Below are 20,064 nucleotides of genomic sequence, written 5' to 3'. Positions count from 1 at the left end.
CATGGAGTCCTGGTTGCCATGGAGAAGCCATGAAGTTGTCCCATGTTACCATGGGGATTTCCTGCCATAATGCACCTCAAGCAATCAAATGCGAGCATTTTTATGCTTCACACAATGCTTCCTGTAGCTTTGGCTGTCAGGTAAAAGGGAAAATCTTTTGGAAATATGTGCATATAAAACACATGCCTGACACATGAATTTAAGCAAACATCATTCCATTTATTAAACGTTATTCTAATTCTGGAATAACATTTTATGGAATGGCCATTAATGCTAATGTATTGCAGCCTCATGATTCATTTTAGTTTTCTATTGTTTAAAATATGTTGTTTTTATGGCTTATTCAGTATTTAGATTTTGATAAGTGCTGCCTAAATCTTTTGTTAGAGCTGGGATTGCTATTTGTATTCTGTCTGGTGTGATCTCCCACCTGCTACGATGTACACACACAAACGTAGGGCAAACATGGAATATGGCCAGTTTCCTACGCATATACGCACACAGACGCACGCTCACACGCAAACACACACACGGACCCCACAGGCACGTATGGCATCATAATTAGACATGTAATCTCATGCTGGCTGGTATACGCTTTCACCCAGCTCAAAATGCTATTGTGCTCTTGTTATTGACATTTTCTTTGCAATAGCTGTGGGCTAATGTTGCGTGGGCTGCAGTGCGCTTTGACTGTTAACTGTGCTGTGAGCAGAGGGCATTGCTCTGCCACTTCCCTGTGCCATATGACATTATACAGGCTGTCAGCGGGCTGTTATTGCACAGTTCTCTGGGAAATCCCCGAGAATAACATTGGAGGGTATCCTAGGAACGGCAGAACGGACCTATTCTCCATTCATAACGGGTCCCGTTCAGCTGGCAGAGCATGGCAAGTGAATATGTTAAAAAATGACCCATCTTCAACGGCATGTTACCCACAGTGCTTTGCGAAGCCGTTCTTCGTGTGGTGGATGGCCTGCTGTTGCACCTTTTGTGTGGGTGTATTTATGACTTGTGTAGCTCCCAGAAGAGAGAGAGACACTACATCAACCTGTGTTTACAGCGGGCTTTGTGCAGCGGCAGTGGGAAAGCAGCCTTCTTTTTTTTTTTTCTGTGGCGATTATCCCCCTCGCCTCTGTTTTCCAGAACTCTCTCAATTTCCACCTCAATTTCAGGATTTTTATTGAATATGAAATGTACTGTTGTTGCCTTTAAGCAAACATGGTTGATGATGATGATGATGATGATGATAATAATAATAATGATAGAAGTTACCTCCATGTACCTGACAAGGAGTAAGTGGTTTTGAAAGTGAATGGATAGATGGATAATAGATTGTATTTATATAGTATTTTTCATTCTCTCAAAGCACCTTATACTGAAAGGGTGAAGCTCATCTCACCCACCATCAATGTGAAACATGCGCCTCTGTGATTCAGGCTTGCCATTTTACACCACAACTACACTTTCACTGGGAGGGATGGGATTGGCATGCCAGTTATGCGTGAGTGGGGATGATCAGGAGGTAATTTGGTTAGGAATTTGAGCAGAACACTGGGGAGCCCAATACCCTTTTTGCGGTAAATGCCTTGGGATCTTTATTGACTAAGGTGAGTCAGCACCTCATTTAAACATTTTGTCAAAAAGATAATAGTAGGGTCCTTGCACTGGGGCTTTTTATTTTTTTTTGGCTTGGTCCAGAGGGGAGACCTACCCCTACTGATCCAACAGTATGAGGGCATTAAAATATGTGATTCATTTCCTGACACACACTGTTAGAAATATCTGTCATATAATTCCTTAGATATTGTACTGCGAAGAAAGAAAGAGTGGTGTATAACTGCCTAAAATAGTCTCTGACCTATACTAGATTTTATAGATTCCTTTAATTATTTTGGGTCACGTAAGACGTGATTTGCATGCGCTTTGAATGATTAATTGTAGGGAAGCTGACAATGGCTACGTCATACAGCATTCATGACTTGTGTGACAATATGAATGGTGGATGGAATGAAGTTAAGAGTGGAATCTTCCATGCTGATATTTTAAGACCGATGGAGGCCATCTTGGAAAAAGAAGAGGGGCTATGGTTGCAAGCATGTCACAAAACTAGCACCTCTAAACTGGGAAGTTCCCTGTTGGCATGGATCACAGGCCTGTTGTTATTTTTCCTAGAAGTACGGCTTATTTCCGGTAAATTCTACCCCACCATTGTTATCTCTCAGTTTCTCCCGCTTGAGATTGTGGATCAAAGAGAAGACATCCCTGGAGGGGAAATCCAGACACTCGACACACACAACCCGTTCTATTAGACTGCACAATTAAAACTACTGGCAGAATTTTTTTAAAAATTAATTAAAAATTAACGCACCAGTTTAAGCATGCAGTGCATTGCATATGCATGTTTACTTATACCGTATTTGATGCATTGTTATACTGTATGAGGAGAGAGAAATCTTTTTTTTTTTTTGTGGGCTTACAGAATAAATGTGAATGTACTGAAGGGGATTGTAATGGTGGTCAGTGTGTGTTTGTATCATACGGAGCGTTAGCTGGGAATGTGCAAATCCCAGCCACTTCACAGAGAGAGTGTGGCCTTTATGGGGAGCCCCATGGGCTTTCTTGAATGTCCTTTTCAGTATGTTCAAAAATAGAACAGATCGAAGCACAATACAGTTGGAATGAATTGGTTATGATTGAGTCACTGTGCAGTCAGTAACATGACTTTCCAATATCTATGTTAATTACACATTGGATGCATAAAGACAATAGCATGCACTTTGTATTATAATTAATGTAAAGTATGCAGAAATGTATTTATACAGCTTGAATAACCTCATAAAGTTGGCAGATGTTATTCTCTTAGAGATGTATCATTTACGTATGCTACAGCAGAGCTGTGAATTATTCTATCAATTTACATAGATGGCTTCCTGTTTTAATTTGATCTTAGTTTCTACTGTGTATTATATGAGTGAGGCTGTTTGAGCCAGATGGTTTCCTTCTATTCCGTGTAACTACAATACACTTCGGGTTGTATGGATAAAAAAGACATTGAACAGGTATTACTTTTTCTTACTCTGTGTCACAGTCTTTTTCAGTTAATATCTGAGACTAGTAAGCAGGTGTATAAATCAAGAGGAAATGCTGGCTTCAGTGTTCATGTGGGCTGTATTTTTAAATTCAGACTCTAAAAGAGGACATGTAAGGTGACACTGTTTTAGGGGTAACATCCGTTGAGAATGATCTCAAGTTTAGTTTCCCCCCCCCCCCCCTCCACATTCTGGAAAGTTGAAAGGCATGAAGGTTTTAGTACCTTTTTTGTATCACTGATGTATATTCCATCAAGAAAGGTTTGTTCCAAGAGAGAGAGAATTGATTAGCAGGTGGTGATTCCATTTCTGTACGAGCGACCCTGCTCGATTTGCTTTCTATCAGCATGTAAAAACCTCTGTACTTCCTAGATTAACTTTACATGTGACCAGCTGGCGACATTTATCAAATCGCTTAAGCTGACTCACAGTGACTTTTCTGTATATTGGCTGTGCAGAGAGATTCATCCGACTGTCTATGGGAGCAAGTTCCTGTCAGAGCTCTCTTCTCGCCCTGCTCTCTGCGTACCCACAGGTTTGCTTATCTCATTAGGTTTAATCATCATTCTTGTCATAGGCACCAAAGCCAGTAACAGCCAAAGCACTGTGTTCAAGCACTGGGGGGTTTTGACCGAAGATGATCTGGCAGCAGATTCAGCTTTGCACTGATACTTTAAACTGTCCAGCGCTGTAGATCTGGGTATCATTTGATCTTCAGTTTTGAATATACTGCAGTTTCTGAATATAAATGCAGTACATTTGTCTGATTTGTGCAATTGTTGTCTGTTGTGTTGTGATCTGTGTTAAATACTGACTACCATATTTGTTCTGCATATTACATTATGCTATATAATATATAATGTATATTGTGTTTTGTCAGGGCTTTTAGTTGGTTTTTTTGTCAATGGTTGGTAAAGCCCATAATGCAGTCATTTTTGCCATTATTGCAAGGTTTGTAAGGAAAATTTTGAATTTAATGTATATTTAATCATGAAATTGTACAGACCCAACTGGCCAGCTAGATATAGCTAGGTAGACTTATCTCAGTGGTATACACCACTTGTAGAATTGGATAGCCTAAGCAAACGGAATCAAATTAGACATGTATGTTCTATTTTACAATATAAGGAATCTACAAAAGTACATTTGAGAAATGGCAAGAAGGAAAAGCATAGTAAATCAAAGGCAAAAATGACTGATTTTGAATTAAGTTCAACGGGGGACACGGTCTGTTTCCCCTTGTGCTGTGGACATGGCCTTGTGATGACGTCAATGTCATCTTTATGTCTCTGTCTCTTCTGGCTCCTCCCACTCTAGTAGCTCCTTCAGCTGGTCTAGCTCCTCCCTTAGCCAGCTCCCTGACAGTAGAGCCGTTTAACTGCCTGTGAATTTTTATCTGGTCTCTATGGAAATTCCAGCTGTCACTATCACTGCAAACATGGCCTAGAGGACTTGTAGGTCTTGCTCCTGCTGTAGTGTGTCATCTAATATAGTTTATTCAATGGCATACAAGCTTATGTTTTATGCGGAAATACATTCCTGGTTAGTAGATACATAGGATTTATTAAACATACACAGGATTTATTGATATGCTGCTTCCTTTTAAAATGACAGTCTTCACATGGTATATAATTGCCAAATAAATATTCCTTCTTTTGTTCCGTAACCAGGGGTGCTTACAAAGGATTAGTATAATTCTGGCAATGTAATTGATGTGTTTGCAGTTTGTTGGCACATGCAAATCTTTTCTTACGGCCTCAGTTCACCTGAACCTTATACTTATGTCAATGGAAGTATTATTATTATTATTACAAAACATTTATTGGGATACAATGAGGATTTAATGAATTGTGTTGTTCACCTAAGCAATGTGTTTGCTTCTCAGGAGTAGCAATGGTGTTCTGCAGTAAAAAATAAGTTTTAACTGTCAATTGTCTGTAGCCCAAAGAAGAGTCACAAACGGAAAGCACCTCATACTTCTTGATATCAAAGTCAATTCCAAAGGTCAGTTACTCAGAGCCCTTCTGTTGAAGCAGCCTTCTGTCTGAGTGCAGCAGACCATAAAAAGCGCCTGTGTACAATGTGAATCTAATATTAACCAATGGCAAACTAAGAATTTAGAAGTCCTTCCCAGTTGCGAGTATTCATTCTTGCAAGACGGCAAATTTGTAGGCAGCTCCATCAAAAACATTTCCAGTCAATTTCCTATAAACATGCTAATGCTGAACTATTGGAATATTCCCTGCCAGAACACTGTCTATCAATTGGTCAGTCTGTGTATAGTGTTTTATTTCATTACATTTACCCATTCCTTTGTGTCTGATAACTGACTCTCAGCTGGTGTGTTTAGAATCTCTGGTAACGAGTGATGAATTAAGAGTTACCTCGGGAAATGACGGCCAACACGCCGCTTGATTCGTTTTTTATTAGGTGCCGTGTAAGCAAAGGCCAACTCCACCCTCCTCCACCACCCGAACAGATTTTGGGATAAGCGTGCTGGTTGTCATGGCGACAGTGACTGGACGCAGTGAAGCGGTGGGGGACTGTGGGAGGGTTGGGCGCGGCAGCTGCCAGGCAGAGGTGTTGCTGAGCAGGCAGATGGACGTAAATGAGTGCGAACGCTTGCTTTCATAGCAGGTAGGTTAGAGCGAGCTGTTCTGCCCCCAAGCTTCTCCCCGCTACTAAAACGCCGACCAGCGCCATGGGCTTTGCGTTTGACATTCAAGATTGATCTGGGATCTCAGATATTGCTTTTATCCCCCGCAGAACACCATTCCGCCCGGCACAGAAATGGGAAAATTGGGTTGATGTGAAACCTCAGCTGATAATGCAGTTGGCCTCTTTGGCAAGCGATACACGGTTGTTTGCTGGCTGCCGTAGAAGCATTGATATAAAATTACATCACTAGGTGTCAGGGGTGCCATTTCAACATGTCTCAGACACAACAAGAGAATTAGTGCTGCTGTAGTGGAAAAGATTACATTCATTATTTAACACTCACTGCATTTTATGGGTTTACTTTTTTTATACAGTAATGTTTTTAGTGTCAGGGCTCAGGGAGTCATCCTGTATGCCAGGAAATCAGATGAATCTCCACAAATGTCACATTCAGATATTATCCAGAATTTACCCCCGAGGGTTGAAATGCTAATGATAACCACATGCAGCGACAGTGTTATGCACAGTTCATGTCGTCCAATACAAAGAGACGTGTTTCAAATGCCACTTTTGAGTAATGGGATAATGCTGACATTTTAACACTTTGAGTGTCCCCTATGCACTAACACTTTTAAAAGTGTTTTGAAACCCTTAAACTTATGACACTATAGGTGATTTGAAGTTCAAGGCCTTTTCATTATACACTAATGAAACATTGCCACTGTACTGAGGTCTGCAAAATTGCATGTGATTAATTTAAATTCAAGAATTTTAAAACATTTTAATGTGTTTATAACATAATTTCATTTTATCTGAGCTGTGTTACCAGCTTCACATGTACATTACTTCCTGGCCAAAAATAGGGTTGGTATAATTATGTGGTGCAATAGCATCTTCGGAGTTGCAAATAAGTAAGTACTGCATGTGTGTGCACATCCTTTGAATACGTGAATGTGTGAAAATGTGTTAAGCAATTATACTGCCATGCCTTGCTCAGGAGGGCAGGAAGAGTGTATTTCATAGAACTCATACGCAACCCCCATGTCCACAGTCCCCTGCTTTAAAAAATGTGCCACATTGCCTTCTAAATTTGTGAATGCACTTTTTGTCTCCTGGGAAATCATGCAGTTTCCCAAAAAAAACCTCTCCTGGGCTGAACAGGGCCGCGTTGCGACCATAAAGCCATCAAGGTATTGTACAAATTACAGCAGTGATCTGTTAAGTGAGCACGGAAAAACCCTCATCATAATGCAGGGTGCTTTTCAGGATTAATGTGTGCAGAGTTTGTCAGATCGAAAATGTTGAAACAAAAATAACAGTTGTAGTTATATTACTTCTGCTTTTCATGTAAACCACAATTATGTAGAGCAGAGGAAACAAAAAGGCATTGATTTTCACATCATATTCAAGAACACTCCATTCTAGTTATGTATATAGTCAACTGAGAAATCTATTATGATTTGCAGTGATTACTTAGCAGGAAAATGAAGTGGAAAAAGAATGTGAAAGGGATATTAGGGGCTAAATGTAGAGCCAATTTTTTTTAGATTGAATTAGATTTAGAACTCTTATCAGTGTATACTTCTCAGTATATCAGATGCATGTGTCTTAAGCTTTGACACAGGAAACATAGTGATAAAATCTCTCATGAAAAGTAATATTTTATGCTAATGCTGTTTCTGCTAATGTAAATGATAACATATATTCAATTCCATATTCATAATATATTGCCATATGTGAATATACACTGTATTCTTTACACTTTATATGTCTGCATGATATGCACTTCTGTGTTTAAATTGTAAAATATCTGGGCTATATGCTTTATGCATAAATGTATGCATATGCAATAATATTACATCCGAGGGGGAGGGAAGTATACTTTCCACATGTGAAACTAAAAATGGCAGGTATGAATTTATATCTCTGTAGTGCCTTTGTAGCATATGAAGGGTACTGCTGCTTTATGAATGTGACACGGCAGGCTCTTTGATACCAGGGCTGGGGAAGCAGTCGTGGTACAATGTGAGCGCGTGCCCTCAGGAAGGCCCCGAACCCGAGCCACTGTTGACTTCAGAGCCAGGCCTACTAAGCTCTCAGGCACAGCAGCAGCCCTGCATGCGAATCGCTGTCACCCGGGATGCCTGCGTTTTGCGATGGGGCGCGTCTCTACGGTTTGAGTTTCTGCACTTTATGCAACTGCGTTGCTTCAGAGCTTTCAACATCTGCATTACTGGACTGTTCCCACCCAGTGTGAGGAAGCGTTTAGAGTTCAAAAAGACAAATAAGGAGCCTCCTAATATTAAGGTTAAAAATATATAAAAATCCCTCTCTATTTCATATATCCTAAATACCACAAATCATGCCCATTGGATAACAAATTAAAATGAGGAATCCATTTTGCAATTTGAGACCTCCACAATTAGTAAACTAGAAAGTTCAGATAAACAAGGGTTCAAAATGGCATACAAATTAGGAGTATATGCCATTGTTCTGCACATCCTGATGTCATCTTAGGAGTTATGGTTAAAAAAACGTATTTGAAATCCGACTGAAGGAGCAGCACTGCAGAACTGTGTTGATGAGATACAGATCTGTAGTGCTTGTGATAAATCCTGCTTGTGGTTTTCTCAAGCTGTGTGCAGCCATATGTGTAACTGTAAAACAATTTCACACGTGGAGCTGTGGTTTCATTTCCCTCATTTATTTTGGCTCTTCCATTCAAGGTTCCTGTGTTGGTTTTTAGTCCCAACTTTTTTTTGAACTGTTGTGCAAAAACAGTAACCAGAGTAACAGGTACCTGGGTCTGTTATTTAGCCAAAGTAATGCATGCTGCAAACAACACCAGTTTTTCTTGGAAAATCAGATGTAAAAATGAATAAACAAGCAGAACTGCTTACTGAGATGAAAGCAACACCATCATTTTGTTCAAAGTGCAGTCCCTTAAAGTGCTTGCATTAAAAGGTTCTGTTGTACTTAACTGAAAGTATTTAAGCATTTCTAAGAATTTTTACCTCACAGTTATAATTTAAGTCATTGATTTACAGTGATTCTCACTCCGTTTGACATTTCATGAAAATACCACTCTGCTACAACCTAGCTGTGTGGTTTACATTATGTTGTAAAATGGATGGTGATATTTATTTTCAGTTGCTTCACTGACATCCTTCTTAATACAGGATGTTGAGCAATTGCTGGTGGCATCCATACGTGCCCGTTGAGAGCAGCGGCGTGCGGCGAGCTTCCAGTGAAGCAAGCTTAAAGTGAAAGGGCACGGAGGGATCCGCCGTTTATCCAAAACAAGAACAGGAGAAAGTAGCGCTGAGGCAGGATGGAAGACGCTCGCGGCAGACAGGGGTGCGGATTCAGGCAGCGGCCCAGACGGAGTGAGGTAATCCGGCGACGAAGCGCTCGTCCGTCCGTACCCTTCTGCGCCAGCGCGCGCCTCGCTGGCTGTTTTAGGGTTGCCGTGAGTCGCGGGGTGCTGTCTTTGCTGAGTTTCCTCCCTGTTACTCAAGCGCTCGCTGCAGTTCCAAATGCAGGCCTGTGCACATGGTCATTCTGGAGCCTGATGATGGAAAACAAAGCTCTGAGCATCTCTCAGAATGACTGAGCATCTTTGTAATGATTCAATATTAAGTTATAACAATTACAAGTAGTCATAATAATCATTTTAGTCTTGCTCGTCTTGTTCTTGTTCTTGTCCTTCCTGGTCTTGTACTCGTTCTTGTTCTTCTTATTATTCTTATAGTAGTGGCAGAAGTAATAATGGTGGGAAATGTATGCTAGGTCCAGGTGGATTCCTTCATTCACAATGGCATGCATTCAGGTAAATTAGCAATTAGTATCTTATCTTGCCCATGGCGGTTAAGTTGTAATAAAATATCTGAGTTGAATGTGTGCATTGGGATATGTAGTGTATGGATAGCTACCACTGTCATTCCCGGATATATATACTTTTTACTGTGCATATACATAATGTGGATGTTACATGCCTTGTTGTGAAATATATTTCCTCATTCTTTGAATAGAATCTTGAAGGCTTGGTTCACTTGCTGGCAGTGATGAAATGAACTGTGTTTTTGGGTAGGACAGTTAGTTGCTAGTAGTGCTCATCAGTGGGTGTAAGTTTCTAAAAATAACAGTCACTCACCTTCACCTTCAGCAGGTATGAAATGTAGTGCGGCTTTGTTTTTTGAAGCTCACTTCCTGGTCTTGGTGAGAGATGTTGCTCTCTAGTGACAGTATGGTTGGCTCCAGTATAGGTCTCTCAGCCAGGCAGGGGGAGGGGGTGGGGGGAAGGGGGGTGGTGTACATCACACACTTAGTAATGGCCCTGGGCTGTCAATCAGACTGTGCTTCGTGACCACATAAGGGTTCTGCTTTTCCCTACTGCACAGTCTCCAATTTGTACAACATGGCAGCAGGGGTACTGCTTTTCAGCGGGTTCAAAACACTTTTCACAAGTCAGTCGGTGTCAAAGTCAGTCGCTTTGTATTTTTTTTTTTTACAGCCTATGATTCCACCCGCTCTCTTCACCCTGCGCCGTCCTGAAGTGAACCCCCTGCCCTGGAGCCCGCTCCCTAATTTCACTGTTCAGCTATGGGCAGAGCTCAGTCTTTCAGCCGGTTCAGAAAAGACAGGCCTGAGCTGAGCTCATGTGCCGGGGATGGGCGCAGGCCCATGTGCCTGGCCGCTGTGAGAAGCCCACTGGGCACTCTGCCCCTGCCACATTCATGCTGTACAGATTAACTTCTCAGTAGTTATTAATTAACCGCTTCATTAGTTAATGCCAATTCATGTGACCTTATTGTAAAGTGCTACCGTTGTTTTTTCAGTTCTTGGCTTCGGTATTGAACAATGACATTTCTTTCCACCCCTGCTACAAATAAAACATCTTCCAGTAGCTCTTTTTCACAAGCAACTTTTGGAAGCTGCTTCAGTTTTAAAAACAAATCTCAAAAGCAGATGATTAATTAATCAATAATGCCGTGGCAGCTAATTCTTGATCTACATGTTATCAGATACACCAATATCTGCAAATCTGCGGAATCTTCTATGGTATTCACAACTGCATGCGCTTGCTGCACTTGTGGAAGCAGGGCAACAGCTTAGCAACAGTTAGCATAACTAGCAGAGTGCAACATGAGTAGGTAAATAGTTTCAAGGACACGCTGGTCTCTTTCTTTGTATTTTCTCTCTTTTTTTTGGATAATGGTATGTCTGTTTGCACTGTTGGCTTGCAGAGAATACCGACAAGTCCGGTTAAACAAGAACATTAATGCCAGTTTCCTCTCAGTGCAGCTGCCATATAGCATTTTTCAGACTTTAGGTTCTGCAGTATTACTCCTGAATATTGTGATTACATAGTAAGATTTGTAAGGAAACTGGAGTCTTTAAAAAAATATTTAAAAAATATATATATTTTGCAGCTGTATATCATTTGTTTTTATTGCACCTGTTCTCTATATGAATTGTGTTATGTAAGGATTGAAAAAGCCCTAGTCACCATGTAATCTGTTAATTTGTCTCCTGTGCATATTAAATATAATATGAAATTAAATGAGTTGTAAAAACTTGAGTGTTTGCAATTTAGGAGAAAAAAAAAATTCAAAATATAATTATGGACAATAGCTTAAAGTTCCATGTTCACGGTTAAGGGCACATGCTGTGGTTTGATTGCCTCTGGATTACCTGCCTGTGTTGGGTAACATATCATGCTGTACAGTACGTTTTGTGATGTGTAGACTGATAATTACATGTGCCTTTTCCCCAGAGGACAGGGTGTGATGCTTATTAAAATTCAGTGTGTTGAGGATGTCAGGAAAGTAATGGTGCCATGGCCGTCATTGCTTTGCTCCAACAGTGCACCCAGAATGCAATGAGTTGAGCCTGAGTCCCAATCAGGTCGATCAGCAAAGCCCCAGCAGCCATCGTTGCTCAAGGCATGGGCTGTGTTTACAACATCATTATTCCGACAATAACCGGGGTCCTTCGAGGCTCAAAAGGCACAGAATGCTCTTCAAAACCAAGCTGTTACCTTGAACTTTACTCGCTCTCAATCCATTTGGTCACAAAGTGTTATTCTTTAACCAGAGAGTTTGCAAAAATCCTTGCAAAAAAACCCCTTGCATTTCACCTTGGTTGTTGTATGTCAGAGAACAGTATCGCATTGTACAGCTTACGCTTTTAACTATAACGAATGGAAATTTGTGTTGCATGCTTGCAGTTTGGAACTTGCAGTATGTGCAGCCAAACACATGCAGGTGTAGAACAGTACTTTCTCACCATTTCATTGCTTTTTTACCAGACAGATTAGCCTAGCTTGTGCAAATTACTATCACACTGGCTTTACAGTAGCAAATCTACTTCCTGCTCTGTCCACACAGCGATTCATTTGTGCTTTTTGTAAACTAGTGCCTTATCTTGTATGTACTTTAGCTTACTATTGCTTGCCAGGGGAAGGTGGGTGAACAGTGCAGCCTGTTGGTAGCTGTGCTCTTCAGAGTGACAGATTTGTCCATGTTGGTACCCTGTTCAAGGACAGATGCTGAGTCACTGCTATCAGATTCGGCAGTTGCCAGTGTGTAACACATTTGGGTTCTGATAGCGTATTATGTGCAGACCCGGTTAAAAGATCCCACAGGCCGAAATGTTGGATAGAGAAATGAAATGCAGGATTATAGAGAAATCTATCCACCTCATGTACTCAGTATGGTTTATCCATAATTATTATTTTTTAAATGTATTTTTTACTAGATAAGTTGGTGTTCAATGCAGACAAAATTATTTTGGGAAGGACCTGACGTGGGATGGAGTGAACATTGTCCCCATCAGATTATGCAGGAACCAAATTTTCATTTAGCATTGTCATCCGACGGTACATCCATTTATGAGGATGACGAGTGAATTTCTGATTGGCCTCATAAATCTGTGTTGAACATCAGTTTTACGAAAAGTGTTTCTGTGAAATTGTCTTTGTTAATTATTCATTTTGAGCAGCTCTGTGCCCTCAGCATTGGTCCTTCCAGCAATTGGGGTACTACATTCCTAATAAGTGACATACACTCTCAGTAGGAAAGAACACTTCAATTTATGCATGTGCACTGCATTGTAAATTGTAGAAATGTTACCGAGACCTTTACCTCATTTTGCATATAAAACTCAACCATGAAGTGTCAGCTTTCTGCCACCTGTTGAGCAGGGTAACAGTGAAGACAGTACTGGGCACTGAAATTACTTTTTTTCTATAAAAAATAAAAACAGTATATATTAGAGGCTACGTTCACAAGTGGATAATTGTACTTATTGCTAGAATTAGAGCTTGTAATTAGTTTAAGCCTGAAATGAACTCCGAAGCACTCACAACAGACAGACAGAGAGAACTTTACTTTTCCCAAAGCAACTTAAGTGCTCGCTTCATAATACAGTTTGCAATATGCAGGGGACTTTGAGAAAGGAACATTGTGCACAGTTACACAGTTGTCACAGGACTCCTAGCCTGTACTAATGGCTCTGGCATGGCCAGAGTACACTTCCAGAATGCGGGACGTGTTACTGCATGGGGAGCCAACGCCTTAGCTGGATGCGGCACCAAGGAGACCATAAATAAACTTTTGCTTGACTTTCTGAGAATGGTAGTGTCCTCTGGTGAACCACGACCGCGATCCAAACGCAGGCGGTTCACCGAGTCTGTCGAAGCCGTGCGGCTAGAGGCTCCAGGACGGTAATAAACCACCTCAGCGGGAGCCTGAATGGAGGCTCCAGAATGGCAGTTGTGCGGTTGGCCAGGTTGCTGCCGGGTCCCTTTCACACTGCGGTGATGGCGGTGTCCCGTAGCGTCGCTTTCCCAGGCAGACTGTCGTGCGCTGTGAATGGAGCCTGTGTTACTCCTACCCTTCATGACACAGCTAACAATGCTAACAGGAGCCGCCAAATCTTCCTTATTACCTGCAATGTATGTTATAGCAGAAGGTGGTGCCTGAATTTGCATTCAGCTTTTATGTGCTGCTGGTTACTTTAAAACACCATTTGTCTCAATGTGTCTCTTAACCATGCTACAGTTCCCTGCAAGATATCAAAATAACTTTGTGAATGGTTTAGTAAAATACAATGAGGTCACGGTAACCCTGAAAAACTGAAAATAGCTCATGAATTTTCTTGCTCTTTAGAAAACAGGAAGCCAGACATGAAATTGTAAACAACTCGAAGAAAACATGCAATTTTAACATGCGTCTTGCCAGTGGATGTGGTCTTAATATTTAAATAGTGTGCCATGTAACATTTCCTTCTGCTGAAGGAAAATCTATATTTCCTTGTATTTTTTTGAAATTCGGAATAGAATTAACTTCTTTAAAACACCGCTTGCAAAGGCTTTCCCAGTGGTGTCCTTTGCAATTTTAACTCCACTCTTATTAATTGATTGTGGAATGAATGCCAGATAATGATCTGAATGCATTACATGTACAGTATAGCACCTTCATTTATGATGTTAGTTGATTTTCTGTTATGAAGGCACAAGTATCAAGGAACAGTGCCTAAGAGAACAACGTGATTACTATTGATTCAGTTGTGTTGTTCCATTAGCTTTAGGCCGTAGCATTGGCTCCCAAGTTATTCTGTTACCTTGCTAGCCTGAACGGCCATCAAAGGATTGGAATTCACATTGTTAGAGGGGAAGTGTTTGCTATATGGCTCTGAGACTTTGAAGATTTAGCTGGGATAGAGAGAGAGAGACAGAGGGAGAGAGAGAAACGGAGAGAGAGATGCTCAGGTAAGCATATGCTAAAACTCTGTGTTTGCCGTGATTTCCAATCCCTTATCCCTGCCTCTCATCCTCCTACCCTCCCACCCATTTAACAAATAAGAATTTAAAAGGGTTCCAGTTGTTGTAGACAACCGGAGCACAGATGCAGTTAAAGGGACAAAGAACAAGTGTTCTCTCTTGTATGTAGAGAGCTGGCTCTTTAGGAGTTGGGATATTCCTATCCTCATTTATATATGAAATGCCGTCTTTGAAATTGCACTGCACTCCATTATATTTAGGCTCTAGGTTAATTTATGTAGGCGAAACCCAAGCTTTTGCTTAACACCCCCTGTTCTTATTAAATGCATAAATTATGCTTTTGACAGCAACATCACCGCAAGATAACATCCTGGCATGAAAAAGCTCCTTTGTGTGTTCTGAAGTGTATTACATTTCTTGTGAATAAATTTGCTCTTACTTTTTTTTTTTAATTACCAGTAGCATACATGTACAAATACTGCCCTTTTTAAACATTCCTCTATATTTTTCTTCAAATTTTCAGTTCCTGAAATCGTTTGTATGCTCATCTCATTGGCACGACATCGTCTATCAGTCTGTGAGAGTGTAGACCAGCACGCACATCCTCCGAATTATGTTTCTAGTCACTGCTTCTTTTCACTTTGCATGTTGTGAAATTGCCGTGAATATCAAGTTGAGTGGTGGGGGCTGTTAGAACAGGTATTAGCAGGATGAGAGGCAGCCACAAGAAGAGGAACGGTGATTAATTGCTTTTATGGAGGTGACTAAAATCCCTGACCAGAACAGCAAACTCCCACGCATGCTCAAATGTTTGTTTCAAACATGTGCGTGATTGACCCAAGGCGAGAATTACACACTCTGCAGAGGAGTTTAAGCAGAAAGCACTGCTACGAGGGCCCTGCATAAATAACATAACAAATTAAACGGTCTCCTCTCATTGCTTCTGAATGCCACTACCTCCCCTCAATGTGGAATAATCTTTGTTTTCCGCACCGTACAGCCAGACCATACGGTGCCACACATTTTTCAGTGCAACTGGTTTTGGGCCAAACCCTTTGAGGTGGAGGGTGTACAAGGAACAAACAGATAACTGTGAATCCAGCCTGTGTGCTATTGGCTTTAGAAATCCCCTGGCAGTCATCATCACCTACCTTCTGAGATTTATTATTGAATGGCACAAATACAACACTGGTGTATCATATGTAGGGAACTAAGCAGAACTACATTTTCTTGTGTTTATTTTCTTATTTAAAGAAATAGAGGTCATGCGTGAAACTGGATTTATGTCAATAATCAAAATGCATTTATTTTGTGATTTTTTACCCAATTAATTTTAGATGGCTAATGCCCTCCCAGATAACTTGCTTTCCTCCTGATGCTTTTAGCAGGCCATTGGAAGCTTGTGATCACTCACGTCAATATGGAATGTGAATGGTGTAAATGTCACAGGAAAGAGGACCATTTTTTGAAAGCACCTCTTGCTGGGAATGAGGTCATGGAAGTGGAGCACGGCGGTGAAAAAAAGAAGACCTCGTGTAAATCTCTCGCCTCTGCCTGAGTGTCAGAAAGCTCGAACAGCCTCTGCCTGAATGAACTGAGAGAACAATTAGAGCAGGGAGAGGCGACAAGACCAGTGCTACTCTCATAGCAAGAGAGACTGACGGGGCTGAGTTTCAGGCCCTCAGCCTTGCAGTGTTTGTGAACTGTCATATGTATTAACAGATGCATCATGGGACGGCTGATTAAACCAAACCCCAGGCCTTCTGGGAGTGTGAGCCGCTGCCATTTGTTACCCTGTCTTTGTGTGGTCTGTTTATGTACTGCGAGAGTTGTGTCTAGCTGCTAGTCAACTGATTTTGAAAAGATATTTTGCTGAAGGTGGATCCTGATTGTCTCACCTGGCCCATCATTGTTCCTGGGAATATATGTCCATAAATACTCTATCCAGAAATGAGCATGAGACAAACAATACTGTAAGTTTACATTACAGACATTTGTGGACACTCAACGATTTACACAACTATTTACATTGCATCCATTTACACAACTGGATGTATAATGAAACAATGCAGGTTAAGTGCCTTGCTCAAGGGTACAACAGCTGTGTCCTTCCCAGGAATCATACCTGTGACCTTTAGGTTACAAGACCAGTTCCTTACCCATTATCCTACACTAACAGCCCATGTTGAAGCCGTTGTTTGCAGAGTGGTGGTGGGTGAGAGGTGAAAAAGCCCTCGGGGTCTGGAGAGTATCTGTCAGTTATTCCACCGGGATGATCCGTCTTTCAGCATACTCCTGTAGGGGAATTCCTACAAACCCAGGGCTGATTTGCCATGAAGAAATTCCAACATGTTATGACAGGATGGCCAGCGTGGTTTAGTGGTTAAGGAGCAGGTCAGATTCCCAGGCATATCCTTAAGCAAGTCACTGTCTCATATTGCCTCAGCAAACACACAGCTGCATAAGTAAATAGCATGTACAGAGTAAGGTATGCATATTGCTTAGAAAGGAAGTGTTTTATAAACCACAGAGTAATGTAATGATGTACATAGCTTTCCTTGTCTGACAAAATGCAAATTTTTACTCTCAGGTAATTAATTATCTGACCTGTCATTAGCATTTGGTTAACTTGATGCCTGATTATAAATTCCTTGAAATCCAATTAATGAGGTTAATTTTCACCTGAAGTCCTACACTGCATACCTGTGATAATTATAACAATAGAGCAGGCAAAGATATATGAACATAATGAATCATAATGGAAATATAAAAGAATAATGCCACTGTAAACATAACCATGCTACTGTATTTCTCCTGTCTGATTCATTTGATGACGCTCAGTTTACAGCCTGAGATCTTACTCACAGTGTGTGGTTATCACCGTCTTACCTGTTGGTGTGAGCAAAGATGGCCTTGCTTTCTGAGTGCCGTGTGGAGCGGTCTTGTTTATGTCATGACTCCTTCTGACCAGCAGAGGGCAGACTGGGGAGTCCGTGGAGGGAAACTGGTGTGACAAAAGCAGGGAAGCTTTTCATCATCATTTAAACTGACATATTTAAGCTGAAATGCCAGGTTCTGATTCATTTCCATTTCACACTTTTAGAATTTATAATAGCAATACTGGTGCTGTTAATTATTGTGCATTTATGCCATTTCTATCATCAATGAGCAAGCTGAAAAAGATTATTGCCGAAAAAACAAACTATTTACTTACATTTTTTGATCTCACAGAGATCAAAAAAATTCCCTCTGATACAATGTTGTATTCTCAGAAATTCTATTTGGTAGTAGGTCTGGACACAGTCAAAACATTTACACTGTGTCTGCCCGTGAGAATTATTGTATGGATACTGTAAATTGCCAGACAGCATTAACTCAGCTGGCACTCACAAATTGATTATGCAGGGCTGCCAAGCACCGTGCACCGTCTAGCAAAGGATGGATTAATCTGCCTGGAATTATACCCTGCCGCTAATGCTACCTTATCTGCATGCGGTGGTTTCTCCCCGTTAAGCTCTGTCACGGATAAATCAAAGCCACTTGTCTGGGGTCTCAGCGAGAGTGGGCTATATCACACGGGCCTGCCGGCGCTTTATGGGAGATACATAGCCGTATACCAGATTTTGTGATGTCACCCATTTGAGACTGGGATGAAACCTGGATCACGAACAATCAGGGTGTAGGGCGGCGGCAGCGGCGTCGTGCCAGCGATAATCCGTCCCCACTTAGGGCATCGAACCAGAGGGGGCTGGGCTTTGTTCATTATTTATACGAGAGAGAGAGAGAGAATGCGCAATCAAAGCCAGTTTGCCCGGTTGTGTGAAATCCCTCTATTGCCAGGGAAGTGAGTAGTCTCTCTCCGGGTCTCCATCGCCCACAGCTCATTTCGTGCGCGGTCGGCATAAAGCCGGGTTTGTTTTTCGCGTGGCGGGTGAGCTCTGACCGGGGGAAGCCTGGGACTCCGTGCTGGGCGCCGTGCGCTCGCCCGCGAATCTGACGCCGCTATTGTGTCTGCCGCGAGGCGCTGGGTGGCGGTCAGCCGTGGCAATAAAGACCATTTTGTTTATTGTGCATTGAGGGAGGAAAGAAAGAAAAAAAAATCAGTCGAACAATGCAACAGATACCCTCGCTCATACCTCCGACACTGTCATCTGACAGTGGTCTCCTGCCTGTGTGTGTGTGTGTGTGTGTGTGTGTGTGTGTATGTTTATTGTTTTGTTTTTTTAAGTCTGCTGTCCTCTAAGGCAAAGGGAGGGGTCTTCTTCAAGATCAAGTAACCTGATCTTACGGGCTCTGGTCCTGGAGACTTCCTTTTCTGGAAGGACCTGAAGCATCTGGCGAATGGGCAAGCCTCTCCCCAGCCAGCGGCACACTTGGGGAGGGGTTGCATTTGCGATCGCAGCGCTCCTGGGCTAGAGCAATGCTTTTACTGGAGGGTGGGAAGAAAGCCTTGCACTTGTCAGCAATCTGCCATTAATTCCACTCTCTGTCTCCCTCTCTTTGTGTGTGTGTTTCTTTCTCTCTCCCTCCCTCTCTCTCACTCCCTCCCTCCCTCCCTGTCTCTCTCTCTCTCTTTCCCTGCCTCCCTCTCTCTCTCTCTCTCTCTCTCTCTCTCTCTCTGACTGCCTGTAAGACTCCCCATCAGCACCAGTTAGAGTGAGAGGATCACCAGCACTGTAGAGGCAACTGCCTTTGGGTTGGCACTGTAGGCAGGCAAGGAGGCAATCCTACAGGATATCGATTTGCAGGAATATTTATTTCTTTTGATTCTTCCTCTTCGTGCTCTCGACAACCCTGGCTTTGTAGAGCGTGTAGGAGACGAGGCAACAGAGGCAGGGCTTTGAAAAGTGGGTGAGAGAGAGTGCAAGAGAGAGAGCGAGAGAGAGGGAGGGAGAGAGGGAGATAGAGAGAGAGGGAGGTAGAGTGTGCATCTGCCTCCCCTGTCACTCATGCTGGCCTTCTCCCATGGACTTTGGGGCTGCTTTCCTTTTGAATTGAGACAGAGCTCGTCACAGCTCTTCATGTTGGAATAACAAAACGGGAGGAGACCTGTAGCCCAAAAATGAGCGAGGAAGCCAAGGAGAAGGGCACCAGCAAGCCGGCTCACCGCAAAAAGAAGGGAAAAAAGGTAATGGAGACATCTGTGCAAAAGTGATGGCTTTTCTGAACGGGAAAATAGGTGGCTTATCTCAGTGCTTTGTGTTACTCTCTCGACAAATTTAGCACGCTTCTTAAGAGAAATATGTCTGCATGCCCTGCCTCCTATTTAAAAATAGAGAATGTATCCTTTTGTTTCTAATGTAGAGAAAAAAGGGGTGTGTTCTGTTGTGACATGGTTTTGTTTTGGGGAGCAGCACATTGCACTGTGACTTGCTGTGGGGATGCGAAGGGACGCTGCCTGCTGTGTAACGTCCTGTCTGAACTGAGCGTCTCTTTGTTCGCCACTTCGACAGCTTTCCCCGAGTTTCATTCCGGCTGATGTGAAGGGGCGCTCCTCCGTCCCCCTCCGTTTTTAGAGCCGGTTTGTTTCAC

The 20,064-nt window shown here is 42.1% G+C and overlaps 1 protein-coding gene across 4 annotated transcripts in view; it reads left to right on the top strand.

Annotated features, from left to right (window-relative positions):
- The window catches only part of ank3b (ankyrin 3b), a 163,468-nt gene that overhangs the window by 13,432 nt on the left and 129,972 nt on the right, over positions 1 to 20,064 (top strand). For 2 of the 4 annotated variants that reach the window (XM_064320050.1, XM_064320070.1), the window contains exon 1: positions 8,908 to 9,138. The exons of 1 other annotated variant lie outside the window; for it this stretch is intronic. In XM_064320050.1, coding sequence (XP_064176120.1) covers positions 9,079 to 9,138 — 60 coding nt within the window. In that variant the 5' untranslated portion in view covers positions 8,908 to 9,078. Of the gene's footprint in view, positions 1 to 8,907; positions 9,139 to 19,115; positions 19,661 to 20,064 lie in introns of those variants that run through there. One more of the 4 variants, XM_064320045.1, reaches the window with a different exon arrangement.

This window comes from Anguilla rostrata, chromosome 2 (assembly GCF_018555375.3).
Source record: "Anguilla rostrata isolate EN2019 chromosome 2, ASM1855537v3, whole genome shotgun sequence".
NCBI lineage: Eukaryota > Metazoa > Chordata > Actinopteri > Anguilliformes > Anguillidae > Anguilla > Anguilla rostrata.
The sequence above is the reverse complement of the archived record's forward strand: the minus strand, read 5'-3'. Positions and strand labels throughout refer to the sequence as shown.